General features: G+C 45.5%; 1 protein-coding gene across 5 annotated transcripts in view; it reads right to left on the minus strand.

Moving 5' to 3' along the window:
* COL16A1 (collagen type XVI alpha 1 chain) overlaps positions 1-23,864 on the minus strand; it is a 127,810-nt gene that overhangs the window by 65,378 nt on the left and 38,568 nt on the right. For all 5 annotated transcript variants that reach the window (XM_081019588.1, XM_081019586.1, XM_081019587.1 and 2 more), the window contains exons 7-16: positions 21,341-21,421; positions 19,911-20,045; positions 14,507-14,560; positions 11,206-11,241; positions 7,410-7,436; positions 5,394-5,456; positions 5,042-5,083; positions 4,878-4,922; positions 2,599-2,634; positions 2,038-2,100 (exon numbers count right to left, since the gene is read on the minus strand). In XM_081019588.1, coding sequence (XP_080875714.1) covers positions 2,038-2,100; positions 2,599-2,634; positions 4,878-4,922; positions 5,042-5,083; positions 5,394-5,456; positions 7,410-7,436; positions 11,206-11,241; positions 14,507-14,560; positions 19,911-20,045; positions 21,341-21,421 — 582 coding nt within the window. The remainder of the gene's footprint in view (positions 1-2,037; positions 2,101-2,598; positions 2,635-4,877; positions 4,923-5,041; positions 5,084-5,393; positions 5,457-7,409; positions 7,437-11,205; positions 11,242-14,506; positions 14,561-19,910; positions 20,046-21,340; positions 21,422-23,864) is intronic.

Below are 23,864 nucleotides of genomic sequence, written 5' to 3' on the forward strand. Positions count from 1 at the left end.
TTTGAAGTATCCCTACCAGCCAGAGAAGATCAAAGCTTGGGTCACACAGATAAGTCAGCCAGTGATGTAAATGTACATGTAGCATCTATGAATAACTTGCATGTGTGATTGGCTGAGCCATCACAGACACACCAGAGGATGAAGTTTCAGATGACCCTCCCCAAACAAACAAACAAACCAGGACACACACACACAGGGCTCTGTTCAAAGTAGGGATGGGAAGAAAGTTGGCCTGGTTCACATTTTATTGTGAAGCTATCTAATTCACACTTCCTGAGGCAACATGCAAACCAAAATGCAACTATCCTTCAAAATTTACACTTCTACAAATCTTGTAATACAGTTCTTCAACCAAACAATGCATACAGAAATGCATATATTAGTGGAGAGTGTGCATAATAATCAATACTAGGGGAGTTTGCTTGCACAAATGGTATATTAGGGAAAATTGCATGCAAAAGTTTCTGCATTAGGAGATATGTGCGCTAACCTGCTGACAAATTTTCATGATAACTTTTTTTTAAAAGCACCACAAAATTATGCAGAAATGTGGTGATCTAAACTTGAGATGTGAAAAACGAGAAACAGAAATACACCAAAACTAACAGATTTGCCCCAATTCTAACCATGCATGTGTAGAGCAGCTCTTTGGCTGTGTACACATTACCATTTACTCTGGCTTCAGTGTGCTCCCACAGGTGGTGTTTGTAACATTAAGCCACATTCACTGAGGTGTGTATGTTTGGGAAAGTCATTGCACATGCACATATGACAGCTTCATTTTGGGGGGTGGGGTTTGCAGGCACGCATTGCCAATCAGGTGGTGTGCATCAGGGGAAGACATCCCCACCCCTTCGCTAGTGTGTTCAGTAACATGCAAAGGCCACCTTGTTGTGTTTAAATATGTATAAGGTAAAGGTAAAGGATCCCTGGACGGTTAAGTCCAGTCAAAGGCAACTATGGGGTTGTGGCGTTTATCTCACTTTCAGGCCGAGGGAGCTGGCGTTTGTCCACAGACAGTTTTCTGGGTCATGTGGCCAGCATGACTAAACTGCTATTGGCACATGGAGGACCATGATGAGTGCCAGAGTGCGCAGAAACATTGTTTACCTTCGCGACGCAGTGGTACCTGTATATCTACTTGCACTGGCATGCTTTCGAACTGCTAGGTTGGCAGGAGCTGGGACAGAGCAATGGGAGCCCACCCCGTTGCAGGGATTCAAACCTCCAACCTTCTGATCAGCAAGCCCAAGAGGCTCAGTGGTTTAGACCACAGCGCCACCTGCATCCCTAGTGTGTACAGTAACATGCAAAGGCCACCTTGTTGTGTTTAAATGTGTATATAGCCTAAGTAAGGGTCTTCCTGGCAGATCCAGAGAAGTGAAGACATGATGGAAGAAGACCCTGCCCAAATCTAGCAAGGGAGCCAAAAAGCCACACAGCAAACACTGTGCAGGACTCTCCAGATCTTAATTTGTGAGGAATAGGACTGGGAGGAGAATTACTCGAAGTTATGCTCAAGCAATCCTTTTGGTGGGGGAAGTAAATCCAGGCCTCTGAACAGGAGAGGAATTCACTGTTTTCTTTGTAGTATGTTTGCATATTGGCTTTGCTGTCATGTGGGGGGCACTTCTTATTTTTAACTTTCTTTCATGCTATGGCAGGAACAAGACTTTGCTCTTGGTTGTCCGGTGGACTATTTTCTTAATCCCCAAATTAGCCAGATGTCTTGGTGTTCTCAGGCATTTGGGAAAGGGTAATCATGGCAGCCATCTCTCACACACCCCAAAATGCCGAAATAACTGAGCAGGTAGTGGCAAAATACAGTTAAAAAAATAATAATGAAGGAAGCTGATCTTGCAGCCATATGAAAGGGCAGTAACGAATTCTGGTGCACTTAACCCCTGAAAAGTCAGAAATGGTCCCCAAATGCATGGTATTCAGGGTACAATCCTAAGTACAGAGAAAGAAGAAAAAGAGAAGGAGGGCTGGAAGAAGAGAGTGTAAAAGAGAGAGAATCAAAATTGCACAACTTACATCACGCCCTGGGCTTCCTGGTTTTCCTTGAAGACCAAAGTCGCCCTTATCACCCTTTTGCCCCTAAAGAAAACAACAGATGACATATCTTAGCAATTAATTCAGTTTCTGCCTTGGCCTCACTCCAGTACAGCCTTCATCAACCTGGTGCCCTCCAGACGCTTTGGACTGCAACTTCCATGATAGGAGTTGTGGTCCAAAACATCTGGAGGGTGCCAGGTTGGGGAAGGCCACTCTAGGGTCATCCTCATTATTGCCACAGTCTGGCACCCCCTGCTTCCCTGCCTGACATCCAGTCCTTGTAGCCAGCCAGAGGCCCTCAGTTCTTCTAGCTAATATCACAGCTTCCCTGGAGAGCTCTTGTAAGTCATTTCTCTGAAAGCTAGGAGGCAGTTTGGGAACATTCTGGATGAAACGTAGCATCAAGACGCAGGAAATAAACAAACAAGACAAATAAATAAAGTTCTTGTAGCAGGACCTTCTGTCATGGGAGAACAACCTTCAAGGGGTCAGCGTCTTCCCATTGGGCCAACTATTCCTTCTCAAAGCTGGGGTGCTTACCTTTTGGCCAACTGTTCCAGCCAATCCCGGAGGTCCCTGTTAGAAACATAATGGATTATTTATTAGTGGTGTAGATTTGTTAAGTCCATGCTATCCCAAATCCTGAGGGCTGGTTTGATCATATAAGCATACACATATAAGCCTAAGGACTTTCACAACTGTCATTTGGAGGGGGAGGGGAGTTATTAGCATCCCTTTCTACACCATCCCAGCCTGAGGCCATGAAAGCACTCCCATCATGCTCAGACAGTAATAAGTATACTGTTGTTATATACAGTTTTAATGACTGTACTGTTTTAATTGATTTTTTTTTTTTTTTGCTTCATTTGTGCCCACTTCGTGATCATCTGTTGATATTCATCGGGGGTGTGGGTGGGTGGGGAGGATGAAATAATAAATAAGTAACTTGGGTATCTGAAATAAGTAGCTCAAGGCAGATCCACACCTGTTCTGGAGCTACCATTTCCAGCACTCTGAATGAACTACAGTTCCCAGGATTCTTTGGGAAAATTACGTGCTTTAAACGTGCACTGAATATGCTTTAAATGCATAGTGTGGATCTATTCTCTGTCCCTTTACTGAGACAACATTTTCCACAGCTTTTCCATCCCATCACATCAGGAGCTGTCCAGGGTCCTGACTTTACCTGCTTAGGCCAGAAAGGGCTCTGTTTATTGCTTCCAGTTTCTACATGGGACCCAAGCCCCTATAGAACAAGACAGGGGCTACTGTAAAGCATTAAATGGAATACGGTGGCAGCGGAAGTGGTGAAGCCTCTGTCAACCATTAGCTAAGCTGCCTACCTGTCACATAAGGAATGGGTTCTGGCTGCCATTGGTTGAATTGCTCTGATCTCAGAGAGAGAGGTGAAGCAGCAGCAAGGGCCTAGAAAAAGAGGAGGCAGAGGCCTGAAAAGGCAGAAGAAAATAGGAAAGGAAGGTTGGATTCTGGGAGAATGGAGGAGGGAACAGGCAGAGAGGAGAATGGTTTGCCAACAGCAGCTCTTAAGTGAGAGAGGCTAAATTATTCATATCAATTTGAAATACAAAGCAAAAGTCCTTGGCTCTGACAAAATATATAGTGCCACTATATTTCTGGGTTTTTGTTAATGCATTAAGTGGACAGGGCAGGATGCAGCTGGCCAGGCACAGACACACAGAGACACACACAGTGTCATGACAGGCCTGACCACAGGATGCCGTGACTAAATATTTATCATTCACAGTATAAACTTTGGCCCAGCACACACTGGCCTTTATTCAAATCAGCAGCTTTCAAAGTGGGAAAGAAGAACAGACATTTTGCAAAACAGCAAACTAGAGATTGCAAATAGACAAGTGGCTGGTCAGCAAAAGGTCAGAGCAGGGTGACTTGGGCCAAGTTGAAGTGACATTCGATGGACACAGCCTTGCTAAGGTCAGGCTAAACCAAGAAGGCTAAGGAGTAGGGGCTGAATTTGATGCATCTATGCATGGATGTCTGTGGAGCTTATTAACTAGAGAACCCGGAAGAATGAATGAAGAAGCCGCTGAGTGGACCAATCTCTGAAAGCAAGATGCAGGCATATGCAAGATTCTGGGTCCCACAGCACTCTTTGGCATCAAAGGTCAGTCTAAAAAAGTTCTGTCCAATGCCAGATGATGAACAAGGACAGGCTATCAGAGTTTGGGCCCCTGGGGATAGTCTCTCTGTCCTCATCCCTTAATCCTTACAAAGGTGGTAAACCTGCAGCTGAGCTGCAACCCTTCAGGTTGCAAGTGAGGGTCTCACATGATCAGATTGTTTTCCACACTAAACAAGTCTCTGTATGCAGAAAACAAAATGTCATTGTGATAACAATGGTAGTACATTCTGATCAAGTGGGTTTTTATTAAGCACAGGCACGCAGTGGGTCATTTAAGATTGGTAACTAATCATTTAAGATTGCTACTAATCTATTGCAGGTAAGGCTGAAGAGAAATTTCATTCAAAATAATTTTCAACTTGAAATTGAAAAATACCTGGGCAGGAAAGCTCACCCATTTTCACAGTCCTAGCAGGAGCCTTCTCCTTCCCTCTGGCCACCATAATGCACAGAGTAAGCACAGCGTAGGGGATGCAAGCTGACAGTGGGTGGAGCCAGAGTGGAGAGTGGGCGGAGTCAGAGGCAAAAGTGGGTGGTGCAAGAGCCAATGGTGTGTAAAGCCCTAAACAGTTTGGCACTAGGGGCTGATGGGAATTGCAGTCCAAAATTTCTGGAAGGCACTAGTTGGCAAAGCCTGCTATATATACATGCTTACCTTTTCTCCTTGATCTCCCTTCTCTCCCGGTGGGCCTTCAGCACACTTCAGAAAAGATAAGGAACAAACAGGCAGGGAGTTAGTAGGACAGCAACACTGGACAAAGAAGAGGAGAGAGAAGCCAAACAGGCATGACCTCTTTCCAGGGTTGGGCAGCAGCTCACCTGTAATGGGGCTTCAGGTGAGATCCGGACACAGTCAGCACCCTGGAAAAATAATAATAGCGTTACAGGTTTGTGGATGGGCCAGCCTGGATTAAATTTGTATATCACCCTTCATCAGAAGTTCCCAGGGCAGTTCACAGCATAAAAATACTTTAAAATACAGAACAAAACAACAAAAGTACATGATGATGATGATGATGATGATAATGCTAATGTCAAACAAAGGTTTGGCATTGGGATTTGGATATGCCAGTTCTCCCACATGGTAAAAGTGTTGATCCCCAAAGCATGTCAGCAAAGTTCCAAGAGTCAGTTCATGTGACAGAGCGAGGAGGAACCATGCTGTACTTACACGATCGCCTTTCTCCCCTTTGGATCCATAGACGCCTGGCGGTCCACGTTCGCCTTTCCCACCCTGTGCGAAAAGAGAGAAGGAGCTCCCTGAGAAAAGAACTGTTATCATGCCATTGAAAACAGAAGCTCTAGGCAGAAGAAACTTCTGGAGCACACAAATCAAACACAAAAGCCCACATGCTGTGGATGTGAGCAGCGCACAATACAAAAACATGACATCACTTGATGTCTGGATGCAAACACATATCATAGAATCATAGAATCATAGAATCATAGAGTTGGAAGAGACCACAAGGGCCATCGAGTCCAACCCCCTGCCAAGCAGGAAACACCATCAGAGCACTCCTGACATATGGTTGTCAAGCCTCTGCTTAAAGACCTCCAAAGAAGGAGACTCCACCGCACTCCTTGGCAGCAAATTCCACTGTCGAACAGCTCTTACTGTCAGGAAGTTCTTCCTAATGTTTAGGTGGAATCTTCTTTCTTGTAGTTTGGATCCATTGCTCCGTGTCTGCTTCTCTGGAGCAGCAGAAAACAACCTTTCTCCCTCCTCTATGGGACATCCTTTTATATATTTGAACATGGCTATCATATCACCCCTTAACCTCCTCTTCTCCAGGCTAAACATGCCCAGCTCCCTTAGCCGTTCCTCATAAGGCATCGTTTCCAGGCCTTTGACCATTTTGGTTGCCCTCCTCTGGACACGTTCCAGTTTGTCAGTGTCCTTCTTGAACTGTGGTGCCCAGAACTGGACACAGTACTCCAGGTGAGGTCAGACCAGAGCAGAATACAGTGGCACTATTACTTCCCTTGATCTAGATGCTATACTCCTATTGATGCGGCCCAGAATTGCATTGGCTTTTTTAGCTGCCGCGTCACACTGTTGGCTCATGTCAAGTTTGTGGTCAACCAAGACTCCTAGATCCTTTTCACATGTACTGCTCTCAAGCCAGGTGTCACCCATCTTGTATTTGTGCCTCTCATTTTTTTTGCCCAAGTGCAATACTTTACATTTCTCCCTGTTAAAATTCATCTTGTTTGTTTATTATGCTAGTTTATTAATCTCTTTCAGATGTAAATGCCATCCTTGCCCTTCGCACACTCTCTCTCCAGTTAGGAGCAGGGAGTGAAAGGTGGGTGGGATTTACAAGTTTATCCATTTAAAACACATGACCTCTCAAAGAATCCTGAGGATTGTAGTTTATTAAGGGTGCTGAGCATTGTATCTCTGTGAGGGTGCTGGCTATAGTTCCCAGGGTTCTCAAACTACAATTACCAGGATTCTTGGGGGGGGGGGGGGAATCAATGTGCTTCAAATATATAATGTGCAGAAAACCTCAGGCACCAGCAGGAACACTCTAGCCACCCTTACCTTAAAATAATTACAAACATCCTGAAATAAAAATATTCGCAAATGACAGAAGTTGGATTGTGTGCAGTATCTGCAGTTAACAATATAAACATTTATAAACTGCTTAATGTTCAAAAACCTCTAAGCCAGCCTTTCTCAACCTGTGGGTCCCCAGATGTTGTTGAACTACAACTCCCATCACCCCTAGCTAGCAAGGCCAGAGCTCAGGGATGATGGGAGTTGTAGTCGAACAACATCTGGGGAACCACAGGTTGAGAACCACTGCAAGCGATGACAGTAATTAAGCAGTAAGAGAAAATAACAAATCCCTAGTAACAATGAGAAAAGGAGTGGTTGACGTCTGAGCACATGGCCTGCATTATTGCCTGTTAGTATCAATACACAAATATGCACTATAATTTGGGGAACATTCTGGATAAGGTAATTTACATGCTTATTATGTTGTAGTCCGTTCGTTTATTTAATCTAATCAGAAGAAGGCTTTAAAAGGAAATGCATAGTGATCAGCAGTCCTTTTTAGCCTTACTAATGATGGCAAGCCAGACAGCCAATTCTTCTAGGAATGTTAACTGCAGAAGATTAGGAATGTGGAGCTTGAAGCAGCTGCTACCATTTGGGATTCTGCTAAGGTGAAAGACTTACCTTTAAGCCCGGCGGACCCAGCGTGGCCTGAAGAGATAAAAACAAAATTAATGCACCTGCTAGACGCCTCAGCGATCATTCTGCATGCCAAGAGTAAGTAAAAGGAGGAATCAGGTCAAACGGGAAGAGACTGAAAAGCAAGTATCCAGGCCGATAAAACGTTAAAACTATCAGGGGCTGTGTAACGTGAGCCTAGAGAAAAGAAGATTAAAAGGTAACATAACAGGCCTCAAACTTAAGAGGCTGCCATAAAGAAGATAGAGAGGAACTCTTTCCTCCTTCCCCCAAGGAAAAGACAAATGGAAAAGTTAGTCAAGCTGCAAGGATGGAAAATGTAGGTGTCTTATTGAGAGAGGGAGGGAGGGCCTCTTATAAACACTGCTGGAACAACCTGAAAAAGGATCCAGAAACGGATGGAGAAGATGGGGGCCAGCGCTAGTCACAGGCTTTGGTGGCTGGGTCAGGCCTATGGGGCTCCATCTGCCTGCTAAAGTTAGGGGCAAGATGTCTGCATAGCTACATAGATTAGAGGTGAAGTGGATATCCAAGGAGGTAATCTGTGGCAAAGAGAAGGAAATGCTAAAAGATGTGGGTCTAAGTGAGGAAATCAGGACTGGCTAGTCTCATTGCTGTTCACTCTTCTAGTCAGGACAGTGTGATGGCATCCAGGTTCAAGACTCCTTGCACATCTCCACTTCAAGACCCACTGCAGATGGTTCTGGCATCCATATGTTCTATCCATGCAATCATTCAGCATCTCCCTCCCTCCCTCCCTCCACCACACACACATTCGCACATTGAAGTAAAGATTGACCCTGAGCTTTGACTTTCAGTTTAAAACATACCAGTGGAAAATTGGCTGCCACTGCGATGAATGAAGAGCCCCTGTCAAAAGTTACTATTCTGCAGCTGCTGTATCCATTGTAGGGCCCCCTTTGCCAGGAGGGAGGTCCATAAGGAGGCAAACGTATTCTTATGGCTGGAAGTCACATAAGACCGAGTGCTTTAAGCATCTTTCAGACAACAGAGAATCTCACCCAAAAGCCTGATTTTTCAGAGTGGTTTAAGCTTAATCTGAGAGGGGGAAGACAAGCCCTAGCTCATTTTTAGGTCACCAGTGTGAAAAGGCAGCCCCTGAGCATGCCCAGAGTGCATTTCACTTCATCCTAACCCTAACGTGATGGTGGGCAGAACCTTACAATATAACCCCCCCTCCCCACCACAATACAAGTTTTGTATAGTGTCTGCATTCAGCTCACCAAGCATCATAGGTTGTGCAGGTCTCTGCTAGAGCTTTCAGGCTAACCAACAGACTGGTTATATAGCAGCATAAGATGCTGCCTTCTGCTGACTCAGACGAATGGTCCATCTAGCTCAGTACTGCCTACACTGACTGGCAGGGGCTCTCCAAGGTTACAAGCAGGAGCCAGTGGCTCAGTGATGGAGATATGGTGCTTAACAAGTTCAGAGATATTGTTGTGCACAAGTTGGGAGGGAGGAGTTGTGGCCCAGGGCTGCTGAGATGATTCAGCACCTTGCATTTCATCAAGAGTGAACTGGTGGCCTTTGTAAGAAGCTCTTAATATGTCAGATGCTGGCTCCCTTCGGACTAGGAGCAAGAAAGGTCTGGAGGTGGAGATCAGAGCCTGCAGTCAAGGAAAGGGCAGCTCTCAGTGGCAGCAGAGCACATTTTCTGCATGCAGAAGGCCCCCTGGTGAGAAGTATTGCAAAGGAGAGGCCACAAAGAGGATGCACAAACAACACGAACTCTAATACAATACAAAATAAAAATAAAAAAAATCCTTCCAGTAGCACCTTTAAGACCAACTAAGTTAGTTCTTGGTATGAGCTTTCGTGTGCAAGCACACTTCTTCAGATACACCGGCTACCTATCTGTATCTAATACAATACAGTTATAGAGGGGAAAGTCATGCAGCCAGCCGCCACTTGTAATGCAGATGGAAACTAAGAGCCCAGGGCTTGAGCCTTGTATGGCAAGCCAGAAGGACCAAAACACTGCACCTTGTTCATCTTGGGCATTTCTGGATAGGACTTGGTAGGGCTTTTGTCTTCTACCAAGAGAGGCACTGCCTGTCACTGTAGACAATCCTGAGTTAGATGGACAAATGGTCTGGCATGGAATAAAGTGGGCTTTTTAAGGGAGAGCAATAGTTCAGTGTTAGAGCACATGTGTTGCATTCAGGAGGTCCCATGTTCAACCCCCAATATCTCCAGGCAGGGCTGAGAAAGACCCCTGCCAGAAATTCTGTGAAGCCAGTCAGTGTGGGCAATATGGACCTAGCTGGGCCAATGATTTGACTGGAATAAGGCAGCTTCTTATTGTCCTTTTCTCTCTCACACCAATCTGCCCCTTCCCTCAGTTCATGTTGAGGGTCAATCCACAGGGTCCCCATTAGAGTACATCTGGGGAGTAATGGCTAAAAGGACTCTGGCCAAGCCACCAAGACTCAGATCTGTGGCTTCCCCTCCCACAAATTCCTGTGCAACTGCTTGGCAGTCCCACCATCTAGTCCTGCAGAAGAGTAACCAAAGTAAGCAAGGAAAGGGTAAACTGCAAAGAGTAGCATTGATGCAGCCTCTCCTCCCCACCTCTTCCTTTCATCCTCTGTGGTTCCATGTGCCAAAGTTGTTGCCATGGGAACCCTTGCTGACATCTGGAAGCCATCACAGATTTCTTCAGTGATCCAGATGTTCCAGTGGATGCAAGCCAGAAGGAACAGGGGAAAGTGGTGGAAGGATGGGGGGTGGGATCACAGGGACAGCTCCTTTTAGAAAGCATGCAGACAAAGTTGGATATTCAGCCAACTGGGACAGGTAAAAGGGCTTGGGGGGCAGGGGAGAAAGAAGATGGAAATCCAGGTTCCGGGGAAGGAACCCGCCACTGGGATGAATGAATCAATGAATGAATCAATGGTCCCTGTTGAGGTTACAATTCTGCAGCTGCTGAGGAGCCTTTTGAGTCAGCAGTTTGGCTGCCAAATGAGGAAGGATCTAAGAATACAGCCTTGTCCCGTTAGAGGCCCTGTGTCTGTGTGTGTGGGGGGGGGGGGTGTCAGGTGATTTCAACATTGCTCACAACTAGTTTATGTCAGTTGCTTCTCTAATTTGGCGAACTGCACATTCAACTACAATTGCAGCTGGGGCAGCAAAACAGTCATGATGCTGCTCTAACACCAGAAAGAAAAGGATGTAGGTGGGACAATGTTCCCAAGAGTACCAACAGTGTTTGCCCAACTCTTGAAACAAGCAAGATTGTGGGTCTTTTTTAAAAAGAGAGAAGGGGGGGGGTGTTATGGTGGGGTTACAACAACCCTAAGAGGTAGGCTGGTCTTGCCTTACCCTTCTTCTCATAGGAAATGCTCAGCAGGATTAAGGAGGTTCAGTTGGAGGGGAGTGAGAAATGTCCCTATTTACATCTGAGGAATGTTGGTAGGTGTGGAATATCCAGCTGGCAACCAGAGATGCCAAGCCCAGAGTACTTTCTTGTTCTGAGCATGACCTTGCCTTCTTGACCACCAGCTCAGCTTATCTCCTGACTAATTAACAGTTTTCCAGGAACGGTTACTCTTGGACCCAAGTTCCTTGCCCTATGGAGCTTTTTTTCCCTTCTTCCCAAATCCACAAACGCATGGCTCCCACTTCTGGAAGTTAAAGAGAGCCTATGTTGCTTCCTGAACCTGCAGCAACTGACATCCTGAACTAGTATCCATCAGCCTGCCTTATCCAAAGCTCATTAGAAAATCAATGCAATATTAACACCAGCCCCTTGACTTACATTTGAAAGCTGTGGCTTCTGTGAGCATGGGGGACACTGCAAAAAGAACAAAACAATTAGAAAACTGGAAAGGAAGATGCCTTCTAATAAAGGCTGTAATAGTTATAATGCAGTTCTGTGCATGTTTATTCAGAAGTACCGGTACATCCTGCTGTGTTCAGTGGGGGCTTTTCCTCAGGTAAGTGAGTTGAGAATAGAGAAGGCTGTATTAACTAATTGACTAGCAGCCAATCAATTAGTTATTGCAGCCTTCTACAACTTGGTGCCCTCCAGATGTTTTGCCTTGGTGCCTGGGGCAGATGGGACTTGCCATCCAAAACATCTGGAGGGCACCAGGTTGGAGAGCTGACATTTAAAACATTCTGATCAATTAAAAAGATGCCACCATGAACTGGACAGCAGTTTTTAATTTTAAAAAAGAAACTTGCTTTGAATTTAAGTAATTAAAAAAATCAGTATGTGGTGGGCACCACTTTAAGAAAGGCATTCCTGCTTTTTCCTCACATAGGATGGACCACCATGTTTATGGTGATGCTGGCTGTTGTACAAAGGTCCATCAAGGATCGGGGGAGAATGTTTTTCTTCAGCAGTGTTGCTTTATTTGTTTGCAAACATGTGCAGGTTTACTAGATAAATTCATTCACTGACTTACGCCCCATGGGCAAGGACTTCTTTCATCCATCTACCAGTTTAACTATCAATCACTCTGTAATGTTTATGCATTTTTGCGACTGTCAGTATGATGGGCAGTGACACAAATGATCAAACTTTGGCTATTTTTAATGCAATCGGGAAAATATTAAAATGCAGCATTGGAGGGTTAAGCAAATACCTTCTCTGATTCCCTTGTGATATGAACAGTTTGACTCCTCCTATAGTCCATTCCCAAGTACAGGCCAAGCAGCTTATTAATGAAGGGGCTGTTGGGTGGAAGCCTCAAGTGAACTAGTGAAGGGACTCAGTTGTTTGAAAGGCAGCTGGCTCCGTCTCCTTTCCCTGGCAAATTTCTGGGCACAGCGAAAGACTCTTATTATATGTGAGGGTTTGTGGCTTGACCACTGCTTCCTCCCACCAAACCAGTTAAGTGTGAGATGCTTCCCATGGGATGGTCAGCTCTAAAGAAGCCAAACCAGGCAGGCCGAGGCATCTGGTGGCTGCTGCGGTTTCCCTGCATCGGGGGCAACTGAAGGAATGGTGCTTGGAATGCAAACTTTCACACTGTTGATAGGGATGTCAGAATTTTGTGGACATTGCAGAGATGCCTTTCTAGGTGTATCCAGCACACCAGCAAGGTGTAAAGCTGGGATATGTGAAACCTGCCTATTTATTTGAGCACAGTATTCCTATGAGCTCAGATATCTACAGAAACTCACAGAGCACCATAGATCACCTTGCTTTTGAGCATAATGTCCCTCGTATAGGACCCTCGTACCTACGGGACTGCCTCTCCCGGTATGCCCCGCGGAGGACCTTAAGGTCCATAAATAGCAACCCTCTAGAGGTCCCAGGCCCTAAGGAAGTCAGATTAGCCTGAACCAGGGCCAGGGCCTTTTCAACACTGGCTCCAGCCTGGTGGAACTCTCTGTCTCATGAGACCAGGGCCCTGCGGGATCTGATTTCTTTTCGCAGGGCCTGTAAGAGAGAGTTGTTCTGCCTGGCCTTTGGCTTAGAATCAGCCTGATCCCCTCCCCCTCTTTCCTTTTCCTTCTGTGATGGAACCCCTATTTGGGGACTTCCCTGACCAGTCTGGATAGCGGGCCTTGGTGAAGATCTGACGTTTTCTCCCCCCAAACAGTTTTTGATCTGGGCTTCCACTGAAACGAGGCTGCATTTTAAGTTGTACTTTAAACCTGTTTTTAAGTTGTATTTTAATCAATTGTTTTTATACCTGATGTTAGCCACCCTGAGCCCGGTCTTGGCCAGGAAGGGCAGGGTACAAATAAAAATTATTATTATTATTATTATTATTATTATTATTATTATTAATTCAGAAGAAACCATTTTTTAGGTGTGCTCTTCATTGTTTTCAGTGGGACATGGAAGTGCAGAGGCTGCCCTTTTCCCCAGTGAATTCAGTTGCACAACCCCCTTCATAATCCCACCCCACCTTGGCAAAATTGTGCAAATGTTTATGCATCCAACTACATTTTTACTTAATTTTGATAATTTCTAAAGCTTGTCCCAGGACTGAGCCGAGGTTGTTTTTGTTTCTTTGTGGTGGCATGGAAGTGACATCAGAAGAGTTCTGATGACTTGGAGGAAAGGTTCCTTCGGTCCTTCACAAGTGAGGTCTTCTTTTACCTACACTTATACAAGTGAGGTCTTCTTTTACCTACACTTATACAACATCCTCCCCCCCCCCCAGGCATCTGTGGGTTCAGAATAACTGATGGCATCAATGGAAAGACAATATCCAAGTCATCAATCGAATCTTCCGGATGACTGTGGCATCCAGAATGGTCTGAACAAGGAGCAGCAACTGCAGAGGCTACAATTCCTGACTGTGTAACAAGCGCCAGAGCGCAGAAGGCTTTGCTTGCTTCCTTTTAGGCACTGATAGCTCAGGAGTCTGGAACATACAAAGAAGCCCTCAGAAGGAACTGTTTACTGAGAGCTCTCCAGGAAAGGATTAGCATCAATGAAGTCTTAAGTACTACATGGTAAGCAGGGACAAGCAGGGTTTTGATTCTCAGCCCCTAAAGGTCTGGAATACCACTGAAAGAAATTGTGTGTGTGTGTGTGTGTGCTTGGAGAAATTCCTCGAGAAACTTCTCCCCAAAGTAGAACACCTTACAAAACTCTCCACAGGTCATTTGCCAATGTTCCCATTCAAAAGAAATTGAATTCAAACTTCCTTGTAAAATGTCATTCTCACAATCCAATATGAGAATTTCAACCGTTTGTATCGAATTCTTGTGGCTTTCAATACTACCCATATGCTGATGACACTCAGCTTTTCTTCTGTACCTTAGATCTTTTGTCCTCCCTTCAATTCCACATTTCCAACTTCCTCTCTGATATTTCTCTGTGTCAGTGTTTCATCAATGTTCTTTATTTGTTTAAAAACAAATTTTAAAATGCAAAAAGGATGTCTCAAGCTGAATATATCAAAGAGCAAACTTACCAAGTTGTGGTTCAAACAAACCTATTTAACTATATTCCCCTTCCCCACGTATATTACAATAACCCTATGAGGTTGATTGGTCTTACGATCCTATGGGCACGAGGACTCAAAAATTCATGACAGGAGAGGTCAGAACTGGAGTCTCCCTGATCAGTAGCTCCATATATGATTCCTCACCTTGTCACCTTGGCCATCTTTCACACCAACCTTTCCGGAAGATCTCACCTCCTCCTAGAAGAGAGCAGAGAAAAGACAGTACAGTGGTGCCCCACAAGACGAATGCCTCGCAAGACGAAAAACCCGCTAGACGAAAGGGTTTTCCGTTTTTCGATGCGCTTCGCAGGACGAATTTCCCTATGGGCTTGCTTCGCAAGACGAAAATGTCTTGCGAGTCTTGAGATTTTTTTCGCTCCCCCCCTTTTTCTAAGCCGCTAAGCCGCTAATAGCCTTTTAGCCGCTAAGCCGCTAAGCCGCTAAGCCTTTAATAGCCGCTAAACCGCTAATAGCGCTAATCCGCTAAGCCGCTAATAGGGTTGCTTCGCAAGATGAAAAAACCGCTAGACGAAGAGACTCGCGGAACGGATTAATTTCATCTTGCGAGGCACCACTGTATTATAGACTAGCAGTCCACAAACCATGTTTCTAGCATATGAACATAAGAAGAGTCTGCTGGATCAGGCCAAAGGGGACTCATCTAGCCCAGCACCATATTTCCTATTCTCACAGGAGCCAACCAGATACATGTGGGAAACCTGCAAGGAGGACCTGAGCACAAGAGGAACTTCCCTTCCCCTGTGGTTCTTAGAAACTGGTATTTAGATGCATTTCTGCTTCCAGATGTGAAGACAGAGCCTAGGCATCATGGCTAGTAGCCACTGATAGTGAATTTGTCCAATCCTCTTTCAAAGCCATAAATCTGCTGGAAGCTCTCATGCTCCCTCCCATGTAGCAAGCCTTCCATGTGGGCCAAAACAGCTTCTTTCTGTCCTTCACTGAGTATGAAGAGGGAAGGTTGCCAGCAGCTGGAGAAAATGGCTGATGTTCAGAGAACTAAGATTAACATTTAACAGGTGCTTATCACAGCATCTGCCATAGTTCAGTGATAGAGCATCTGCTTTGCTTGCAGAAGGTCATAAGTTCAAATCCTGGCACCCTGCAGTATGCTGGGAAGGTCTCCTGCCTGAACACAGGACACACAAAGCTGCCTTTATATGGATCCAGACCATTGGTCCATGTAACGCTGTATTGTCTACACAGGGAGGCTCTCACAGCCTTACCTGGAGATGCTGGGGACTGAGCCTGAGACCTTCTATATGAAAGGCAGATGCACTCCACTGGGCTATGCCCCTTCCCCAATGGGCTTAGCATCCCTAGTCTGAAACCCTGGAGAGAAACTGTCATTCAGTGTTGACTGTACGGTCGTACCTTGGAAGTCGAATGTAAACAGTTCCGGAAGTCCGTTCGACTTCCAAAACGTTCGAAAACTAAAGTGTGGCTTCTGATAGGCTGCACTCAGTCAGAAGCCACGGAAGCCCCATCAGACATTCGGCTTCCAAAAATAGTTCACAAACTGGAACAGTCACTTCTGGGTTTGCGGCGTTTGGGAGCCAAAACATTCAGGAACTAAGCTGTTCAACTTCCAAGGTACAACTGTACTGAGCTGGATGGTCTGACTTGTACCAATTCAGTTTCCTGTGTTAAACAAGAAATGAAATGGCAGAAGCTCAGGAGGTCAAGTGACCTCCTCCATCACCCATCTTGGCCTTTGGCTCTCCAGTCTTGCTCCTCAAGGCAGGAGCGGCTAGTGAAGAGTGGTTCTCCTGACAGCAGAATTGTTGCTGCTAACCGGGACCTTGTGGGGGCAGGGCAGGGTGACGGTGAAGCCATGTCTGTGTGGGCACCTTGGCAGAGCCAATCTGGCACTCTCACTGCGGTACCTGCTCAGCCCCACCCCACCACCATCCTGCCCAACTCACACAACATCCCAGTAAGAGGCAGTGATGCCAGTGTCAGGAGAGTGGCTCTATAGCACCACCCCATCACTCTCCAGGGTTTGAGCCAAAACCATTTTTGCAGCCTTTGCCAGAGATGCCAGGAACTCAGGCCCTGCTGCATTCATATCAGAGACTATAAGAGAGAGTGATGCCCCTTATCTGCCAAATGGCTCACAGACACATATTTTGATTGTATCAGCACTGCCTGTCTCTGGGCTGTTTGCTCCCTTTTGCACCATCTGCACACTGCAAAAAAACCCCCACTCAAGTCTCCAGTAAATTCTCCTCACCTTCCGACCTTGTTCAGCTGCCCCTGGAACATGCTGTGCAGCAGCTACATGCCTGTCGCTACATCACTCTAAGTCAGGACTGGGGAACCTTTGGCCCATCATATATTGCAGAACTACAATTCCCATCAGCCCTAGCAAGCATGGCTAGTGGCCACGGATTGTGGGCGGTGTAGTTTAGCAATTTCTGAAGGGCCATAGATCCACCTACACTTCAACCATCCAGGGATTAGTCCGCCTACACATCGTCCTAACACCCTGGCCTCTTTCTCCCAACCCACCAGCAAGATGCTTATCATCACACACCCTCGTGCTTGTAGGAATACTTTCCCCGCTCCCACTTATCTGTTGCTCCATCCTGTCAAGATTCACCCCTTGATAAGCTCCGTTTTCTATCCTCTGGCTCTTGTTGCATTTTTCTTCAGTCTGGATCTTTTGGCCTAGTCTCATCACCACCATTAAATCTTGTGGAAAAAATGAGGCAGGTTTGTTTTTGTCCCAGAGGGTGAATGAATGAGGCTTGTGTTCTCATCAGTGAAAGAATCTCAAAGGATGGAGAGGAGAGCAACAGGGAAAGGAGGCCCATATGTGGGAGAAGGCAGTTCCAAGTCAGAGAGTTCAGGAGGCTCATATGTGGGAGAAGGCAGTTCCAAGTCAGAAGGCAGTTCCAAGTCAGAACACAATGCCCCAGGGTCAGATTTACCTACAGTTGGACAAAGATGTCCATGCCACTTCAGGATGAGGGGAATATCCAGCATGGTTTGCATCTTAATGCAAATCTACCCACTTCACGAAACAAGACATGAACTGATAGGCAGCTGTCCTTCAAAATGCAGACACAAATTATGATGCAGTTCTCCAACCAAAGAATGCACACAAAAGCATATACTCACTAAGAGTGCCATGGTGGGTTGACCATCACATCCTGCTGGCTTTTGCTGGCCAGGGCAGAAGAAGTGGGCAGTGGTTTTAGTGACTTTTCAAAGCCATGCTAGTTCCAGGAGCCCTCTCTGCTAAATGGACTGGTTCAGAACCCAGTGGATCCATGGCTGGCCCTGCTGTGACCCAGCCCCATTACAAATCATTTTAGGGTCCTATGCTGGTTATGACTAGCAGGAACACCACCACTTTCTATGGCTGGGAGTGGGGCTTCCAGGGCAATGGAGTCCCACAGAGACGTAGCCCAGCAGATGGCTGCATCTGTTGCCTCCTAACCCCCTTCAGCCACAAGGATCAGCATGTTAGGACTGTAGCCTAAGCTAATATTAAATCATCTGGATGTAAGCATCTATTGGCCCTACAATTCATCTCAAAACCAAATCAATGCCTCTACAAGATATTCTGAATTAAATGGGGGCTTTTCTATGTAAATAAAAGAAGCAGAATTTAATCATATATCAGATATGAATGCCGACACTTGAGCTATCAAAAACAGGAATGTTGTTCACCAGATGAAAGAAAACTTAAGTTATAGGACAGGAATCAGACAGTAACTGCACCTCTGGGATGGGAGAAGGTAAAAAAACTGTTTATGTACCAAGTGATTAAATAATAAAGTGTTTAAATGATTGATTAATCAATTCTGCTGCTGTTTTTAATCTGCCAAAGGTTGTGTTTTGCTTTTGTACTGATGTTTCCTTTTATATCATGTTTTTGTATTAAAAAATGTTGCAGACCCCCTTAAGAACCATCTTTGGTGAGCAGGGATGTAAATATTTCCATATTCTATCCATCATGTCAGCGCACAACTGGCTGGCAGTAGTCTCAGATGGTTTGGATTGCAACCTCTTGCTCCCCCCTTCCCAGTCCCTTCTCTGATGTGTATTTCTTCTCAGTAGGATGTGACAGTGAAAAATTAAATCCCTAAATTGGTAGCAAACATATTCCCAGCAAATGTTGAACGGATGACTGGTGTTTAATTCCAGCAATGCTCTCTCTATTCCATACTACAGTGGTGGTGGGAACAGGCAAATTAGTTTTCCATCAGTTGGACCATTAACTCTATCTCAGCAGAGGATTAAGACTGCACTGAGTCTCTACAACTTTCCGATTTGTGGATCAAAAGTACTTATTTTGATGGGTAATTTCCCCTCCCAAATACTTATCTTTTCTCAAAACTGTTGGGTGCCATTATTTATCCTGACTGCTGCTTCTGATAATGGTTACATGGGTGATCCCATCCAATCAGGGATCACACAGTAAATGGAACAATGCCATGGTACTATGTCCAACACAATGTGACTGGACATAACCATTACCATTAGGCAGAGTGAGCAAGCTGCCTCAGGTGGCAGATGCTGTGGGTGGCAGCAAGATATTGGAGAACATGGCTATGCACACGGAATGGAAGTTTTCAGTGTTGTTTACGCAGGCTAACATTGCAATGGTTGTTCAGTAATGATCTCACAGCTTTTCTTCCACAATAAAATTCTTTCCACACAAATCCATCCTATTTAATCACATCGTATCAACCTAGCTGTCTGCTAGAGAGAAACAGGACTAGAAATTGGCAATGTTCACTTGTTCATTCCATGTCCAGAATGGAAATCAATCCAGCAAATGCAATTGCTATTCGCTGCTGTTGTTACTTTCAAACTGCAAATGATATGAAATCGATTGCATTTTCTCTCATTTGCATCATGTTTTCTTTACATTGAAATGAATGGATAACATAATGACAAGATGGAATTTACACAATTAACACAATATTGTCACAGCGGACAGTGAGAAGAATAACAGTTTATGCAGAAGACGAAATGCAGTAGAACGGAAACAGTGCCATTAGCAACAAAGGCAGGGTGAAACAGAAAACTATATCTTCATCTGTGCTGTCTGTACACATGCAACAAAAACCCATGAACCACAACTACCCCATATTTCCACAGTTTGGGCTGTACAGTTCCAGTAAATGGAATTCTCCAGAGGATTTCAAATCAATAACACTTTGTCTTATGTAATGCTTGCAAATGCTCCACATACTTTAGCTTGTCATAACCATTACAATTTTCCAGGGAAGGACAGCATCACCAACCCCCAGATGGGAGACTGAGAGGCTTGCTTATAGCCATGTCCTGACTTCACAACAGGAACAAGATTTGAGCTAGCGGCTTCCTGATTCATAGCTCTACACCGGAGTGGTAGACTCCACATGTTGTGGACTCCAGCTCCCATCCTCCTTGACCAATGGCCATGCTGGCTGAGGCAGATGGGAGTTGTAGTTCCAAATGTCTGGAAGGCACCATGCTGGCTGCCCATGCTCTGGGCTATGCTAGTTCTTTCTTGCTGGTTGGTGTTCCTCACCTGCTTGCTTTGGGTCTCCTCCAAGCAGAAGCAGCGGGTGTAGACCTTGCCTTCAGTCTGAGGGTTGATCTCTATCAGGTCATTGCTCTGCATGACTTCCACATCCCGGCGAGTTTTAGATGCTTCGGGAAAGCACTGAAGAAACAGGAAAGTATTGAAATAACTTTGGTGAGCAAGGCAGTTAGCTCTTCATGGACCAGCATGGCCTGGGGTTTATAGCAGCGGTGGCTAACTTGTTTTGGTCCACGGGTTGATTTTACCCTTGGCCAATCTCTGGGGGCTGCAAGCCACCCTACACTCCCTCATGCACTCACACAGGTAGACAAGCCACCCATTGGCTGATCTGCATGCCCCCCTAAAACTACAAAATTATCACTCTGATGATCAGGAAGGAGGTAGTTTTCATTTCCTATAAGGGAACTGGGCTCCACCAATGCTAGCACTGTGTCTACTTACAATTTTTCTTTTTCTTACTGCTGCCCAAATTGGTTGTGTCTGGAGAGCCCCAGAAAATTTGCTTGGGAACAAATACGGGTTAGTGACAGACCAGGAACTGGGAGACCAAAGTTTATGGCTCAAGACTTTTCAGCCTGGTGGGCTGGATCCTCACTTCCCTTAACCATCATGGGCCATTTTGACAGGTGTGTCATCAGGTGGCAACTTCCAAGTTGCTAGCTTTCAGTCCCAAACAGCTGGTTGGTGCTGACAGCAGCCCTGCTTGCCAAAGAACAAACAGGATTATATTTTAAGCTCCCGAGTATTCCTTTGCAAGTCGTGTCTTTATGAGGTGCCCACCTGATGTCATGTGTGATGTCAGGTGTGGTGTCAGGTGTGGGGCGTGGTTTGGGGAAAACAGACTTGAGGGCCAAATTACGACTGAATCCCGTAGGCCTGATTAGGCCCATGGGCAGGAGGTTCCTCACCACTGAATTTATGGGCACAATGAGGCTGTACTACTTGAGCATGTTGAGAAGTAAGTAGAGGGGAATGACTGCATAGACGTGAAAGTGAAGGTTTTCTGAAGCAAAAACCACACCGACATTGTTTCAAATAACTATCCCCCCGAAAAAAAATTTAAAAATAACTATCCCAAACAGGCAGCAGGTGTCAACATATTATCAGATCCACCCAAAAAAAGCATAGCAGTTTTTACATGCAAGTTGCTATGTGACTGAGTAGATTGCATCTACAATGCAAGATCACATCTATATCAATTGCTGCTGTTGCCTGTGGTTTTGAATGGGGAACCTGATGCACCACTGTAGATAATAAAAACCTGCAGAACAGACAGCAGTGCTTTCAACTCTAGAAAAGTTGTCTGACAGCTTTTGTGGATAAATGTCTCAGTCCTGCAACCTCAGCATGAGGAAATGCAGGAGCACACACATAAACAGAAGTGACAGCTTTTGCATATCTGCAGTATTACTCACCCCGTTATCAGAGATCTCACAGCATCCCTCATGCATTGCCATGGCTGGGTCACAATAAATGTGAAGCTGCTGAATGTCAAACTGCAAACAAAGAAACAAGCAAACTGTTATAGGGTGGAGATCCAATATCCACCCTGGTTCTTCAGATCCTGGAGAAGAGGCCTCAGCCAGCCCTTCACTTAAGCATGGGAAATCACAGTGGTACAAGTACACATCCCACTGGAGGAATGAGCAGAAGTGACCCACCAGGTGGGGCGGTGCCATTATGCTAACTTCCCACCAGTTGTGTCCCAGTTGCTTCCCAAGAAAGAGAAGGCAAAGGTGGCAGGGAGTCCAATGCAGTGAAAATGCACTGGCAGAGCCAATCTGGTGCCCCTGTCAACGCATCTGCAGCCTCCATGCCATCTTCCCTGCTCAGCAAGTGACAGTGACATACCTACTAGGCTCCACCATACCTGGCAAGCTTCTTCTGGGCAAGAGAAATGGCAGGGTGAGCGAACTATTGTCTGTACGTTTTCAGACACCTGCCTCTCAAATGGTTTCTGGTGAAGGGTTGGCAGGTCTTGGGCTTGGTTCTGAGAAAGAGGTTCTATATATTATCCTCAGGACCTCTCCTCTTCCAAGGCAGCACATTTCCCCTCAAGGCCATCAGGTAGGCACAAATTGCCACCTTTAAATGTTGGCCTAGGAGTTTTGGAGCAGCATTATTTTAAAGTTCTACTTAAGAAGAAAACAATACCACACATTCTGAAAGAGGAAATAGTGTATGTGAAATATTTTCTTTGGTGCTTCTCCAAATTCCCCAGTGGCATTGCCACAGTGGGATAAATGTGTGGGGAGAGAAATCCCCTCTCCAAAAAGGAACTGTCACTCCCAATTCTATTATAGGAAAAGAGAGAACAATCAGAAATCCTGATCTTGGCAGGGTAATTGCCTCATTTTGACCTCTTCGCAACTGTGCACATGAATTAGAAGCAGAAGTGGGGTCAGGGTTGGGAGCTGAAATCTGGCACATGTGGAACTGTGCTTATGGGTCAGTACATCTATTCATTTATTGCATTTAAATATCACCTTCCTTTTATCAAGGAAATTAAGGTAGGATACATGAGGGTCCTCAGGCAGTCTCCCACACAGGCATTGACCAGAGCTAGATCTGCTTAGTGTCAGCAAGGCTGCTATGGCATCATTTGCCCTCCGGCCATAGGGAAATCCCACAAAGACATACTCTAGGTATCTGGAGTCTAAGCAAAACTCCGAAGCTTCTAACAGCTCAGTAGTTAACTCAACAATTGCACAGGGCCCAAATTACTGAATTCCCAGCACTGCCATTTTACTTCACCAGCCCTGCTCCCAACATACACACCCTGGGAAATGGCATAATTAAAATGTCAGAGTTCAGGGGTTCAGGCCTAAAGCTCCACTCAACACCAAGAGCTTCACATGGCTATTAACCATGATGGCCATGTAGTGTCTCCAATATCAGAGGCACAGTGCCTCATAAGAATGGAAGAAGAGCCTACTGGACGAAGCCAATGGCCTATCTAGTCCACAATCTTATTATCACAGTGGCTAACCAGATACTTGTGGGAAACCTGCAGGGAGGATCTGAGAGACAAGAGCACTTTCCCCTCCTTGGGTTTCCAGAAACAGGTATTCAGAAGTATTATTGCCTCCAGCCATGGAGGTACAGCATAACCATCATGGCTTGTAACTGTTATTAGCCTTATCCAGTATATATTTCCCCACTCACTTTCTCCATGCCATGAATAATTTTTTGACACCTCCATCATATCACCTTTTAATGGCCTTCTCTCTGAACTAAAAAATCCCAAATGTTGCAGCCTTTTCTCACTGGGGATTCACTCTCCATCCCTTTGATCATTTTGGGGAGAGTAGTGGTCTTGCACTCAGGGTCTACTTATGGGCTTCCCGTAGGGGCATCTGGTTGGCTACAGTGAAAACAAACTGCTGGACTGGGAGAGACTTGGGCTCATCCAGCAGCCAGGCTCTTCTTATGTTCTCATGTTCGAGGCCACCCCACAGTCCATTCTAGCTGCTGCTGGGGAGCAGCTAGCAGCAGTAGAAGTGACCAGTGACATCCTCAACCAGCTTTATAACAGCAGCCTGGTGGTGGTGGCAGTAGTCCTTGCCAAGGCCCCAAACCTTGCCCAAGAATTTTGTGTGCTGGCTTCTGGCTTAGAACAGGATTTGCTAAAGCTCCCTGATTTATTGCAGAATGCACTTACACCAAAATAGCTTCGTTTGTTGTTAATTATGCATTGGCTGATCAGCTCAAGCGTTTCAAAATCTCTTCCTGGAAATATATAGTCATTTCTTGCTCTATCACCATGCAGATTCTCTAGTGGTAGAAGATCTGCTATGAATGCAGCAGGTCCCAGGTTCAATCCTTACTATCTGCAGGTAGGATTGAGTTAGGGTGAGAGAGAGCTGCTGCCTGTCACTGTAGATGGGGAACCTCTGACCTGCATCCCTGCATAGGCCTGGCACAAATCACAAAAAGGAA

The sequence above is a fragment of the Podarcis pityusensis genome (assembly GCF_964106645.2).
Source record: "Podarcis pityusensis genome assembly, chromosome: 8".
Classification (NCBI taxonomy): Eukaryota; Metazoa; Chordata; class Lepidosauria; order Squamata; family Lacertidae; genus Podarcis; species Podarcis pityusensis.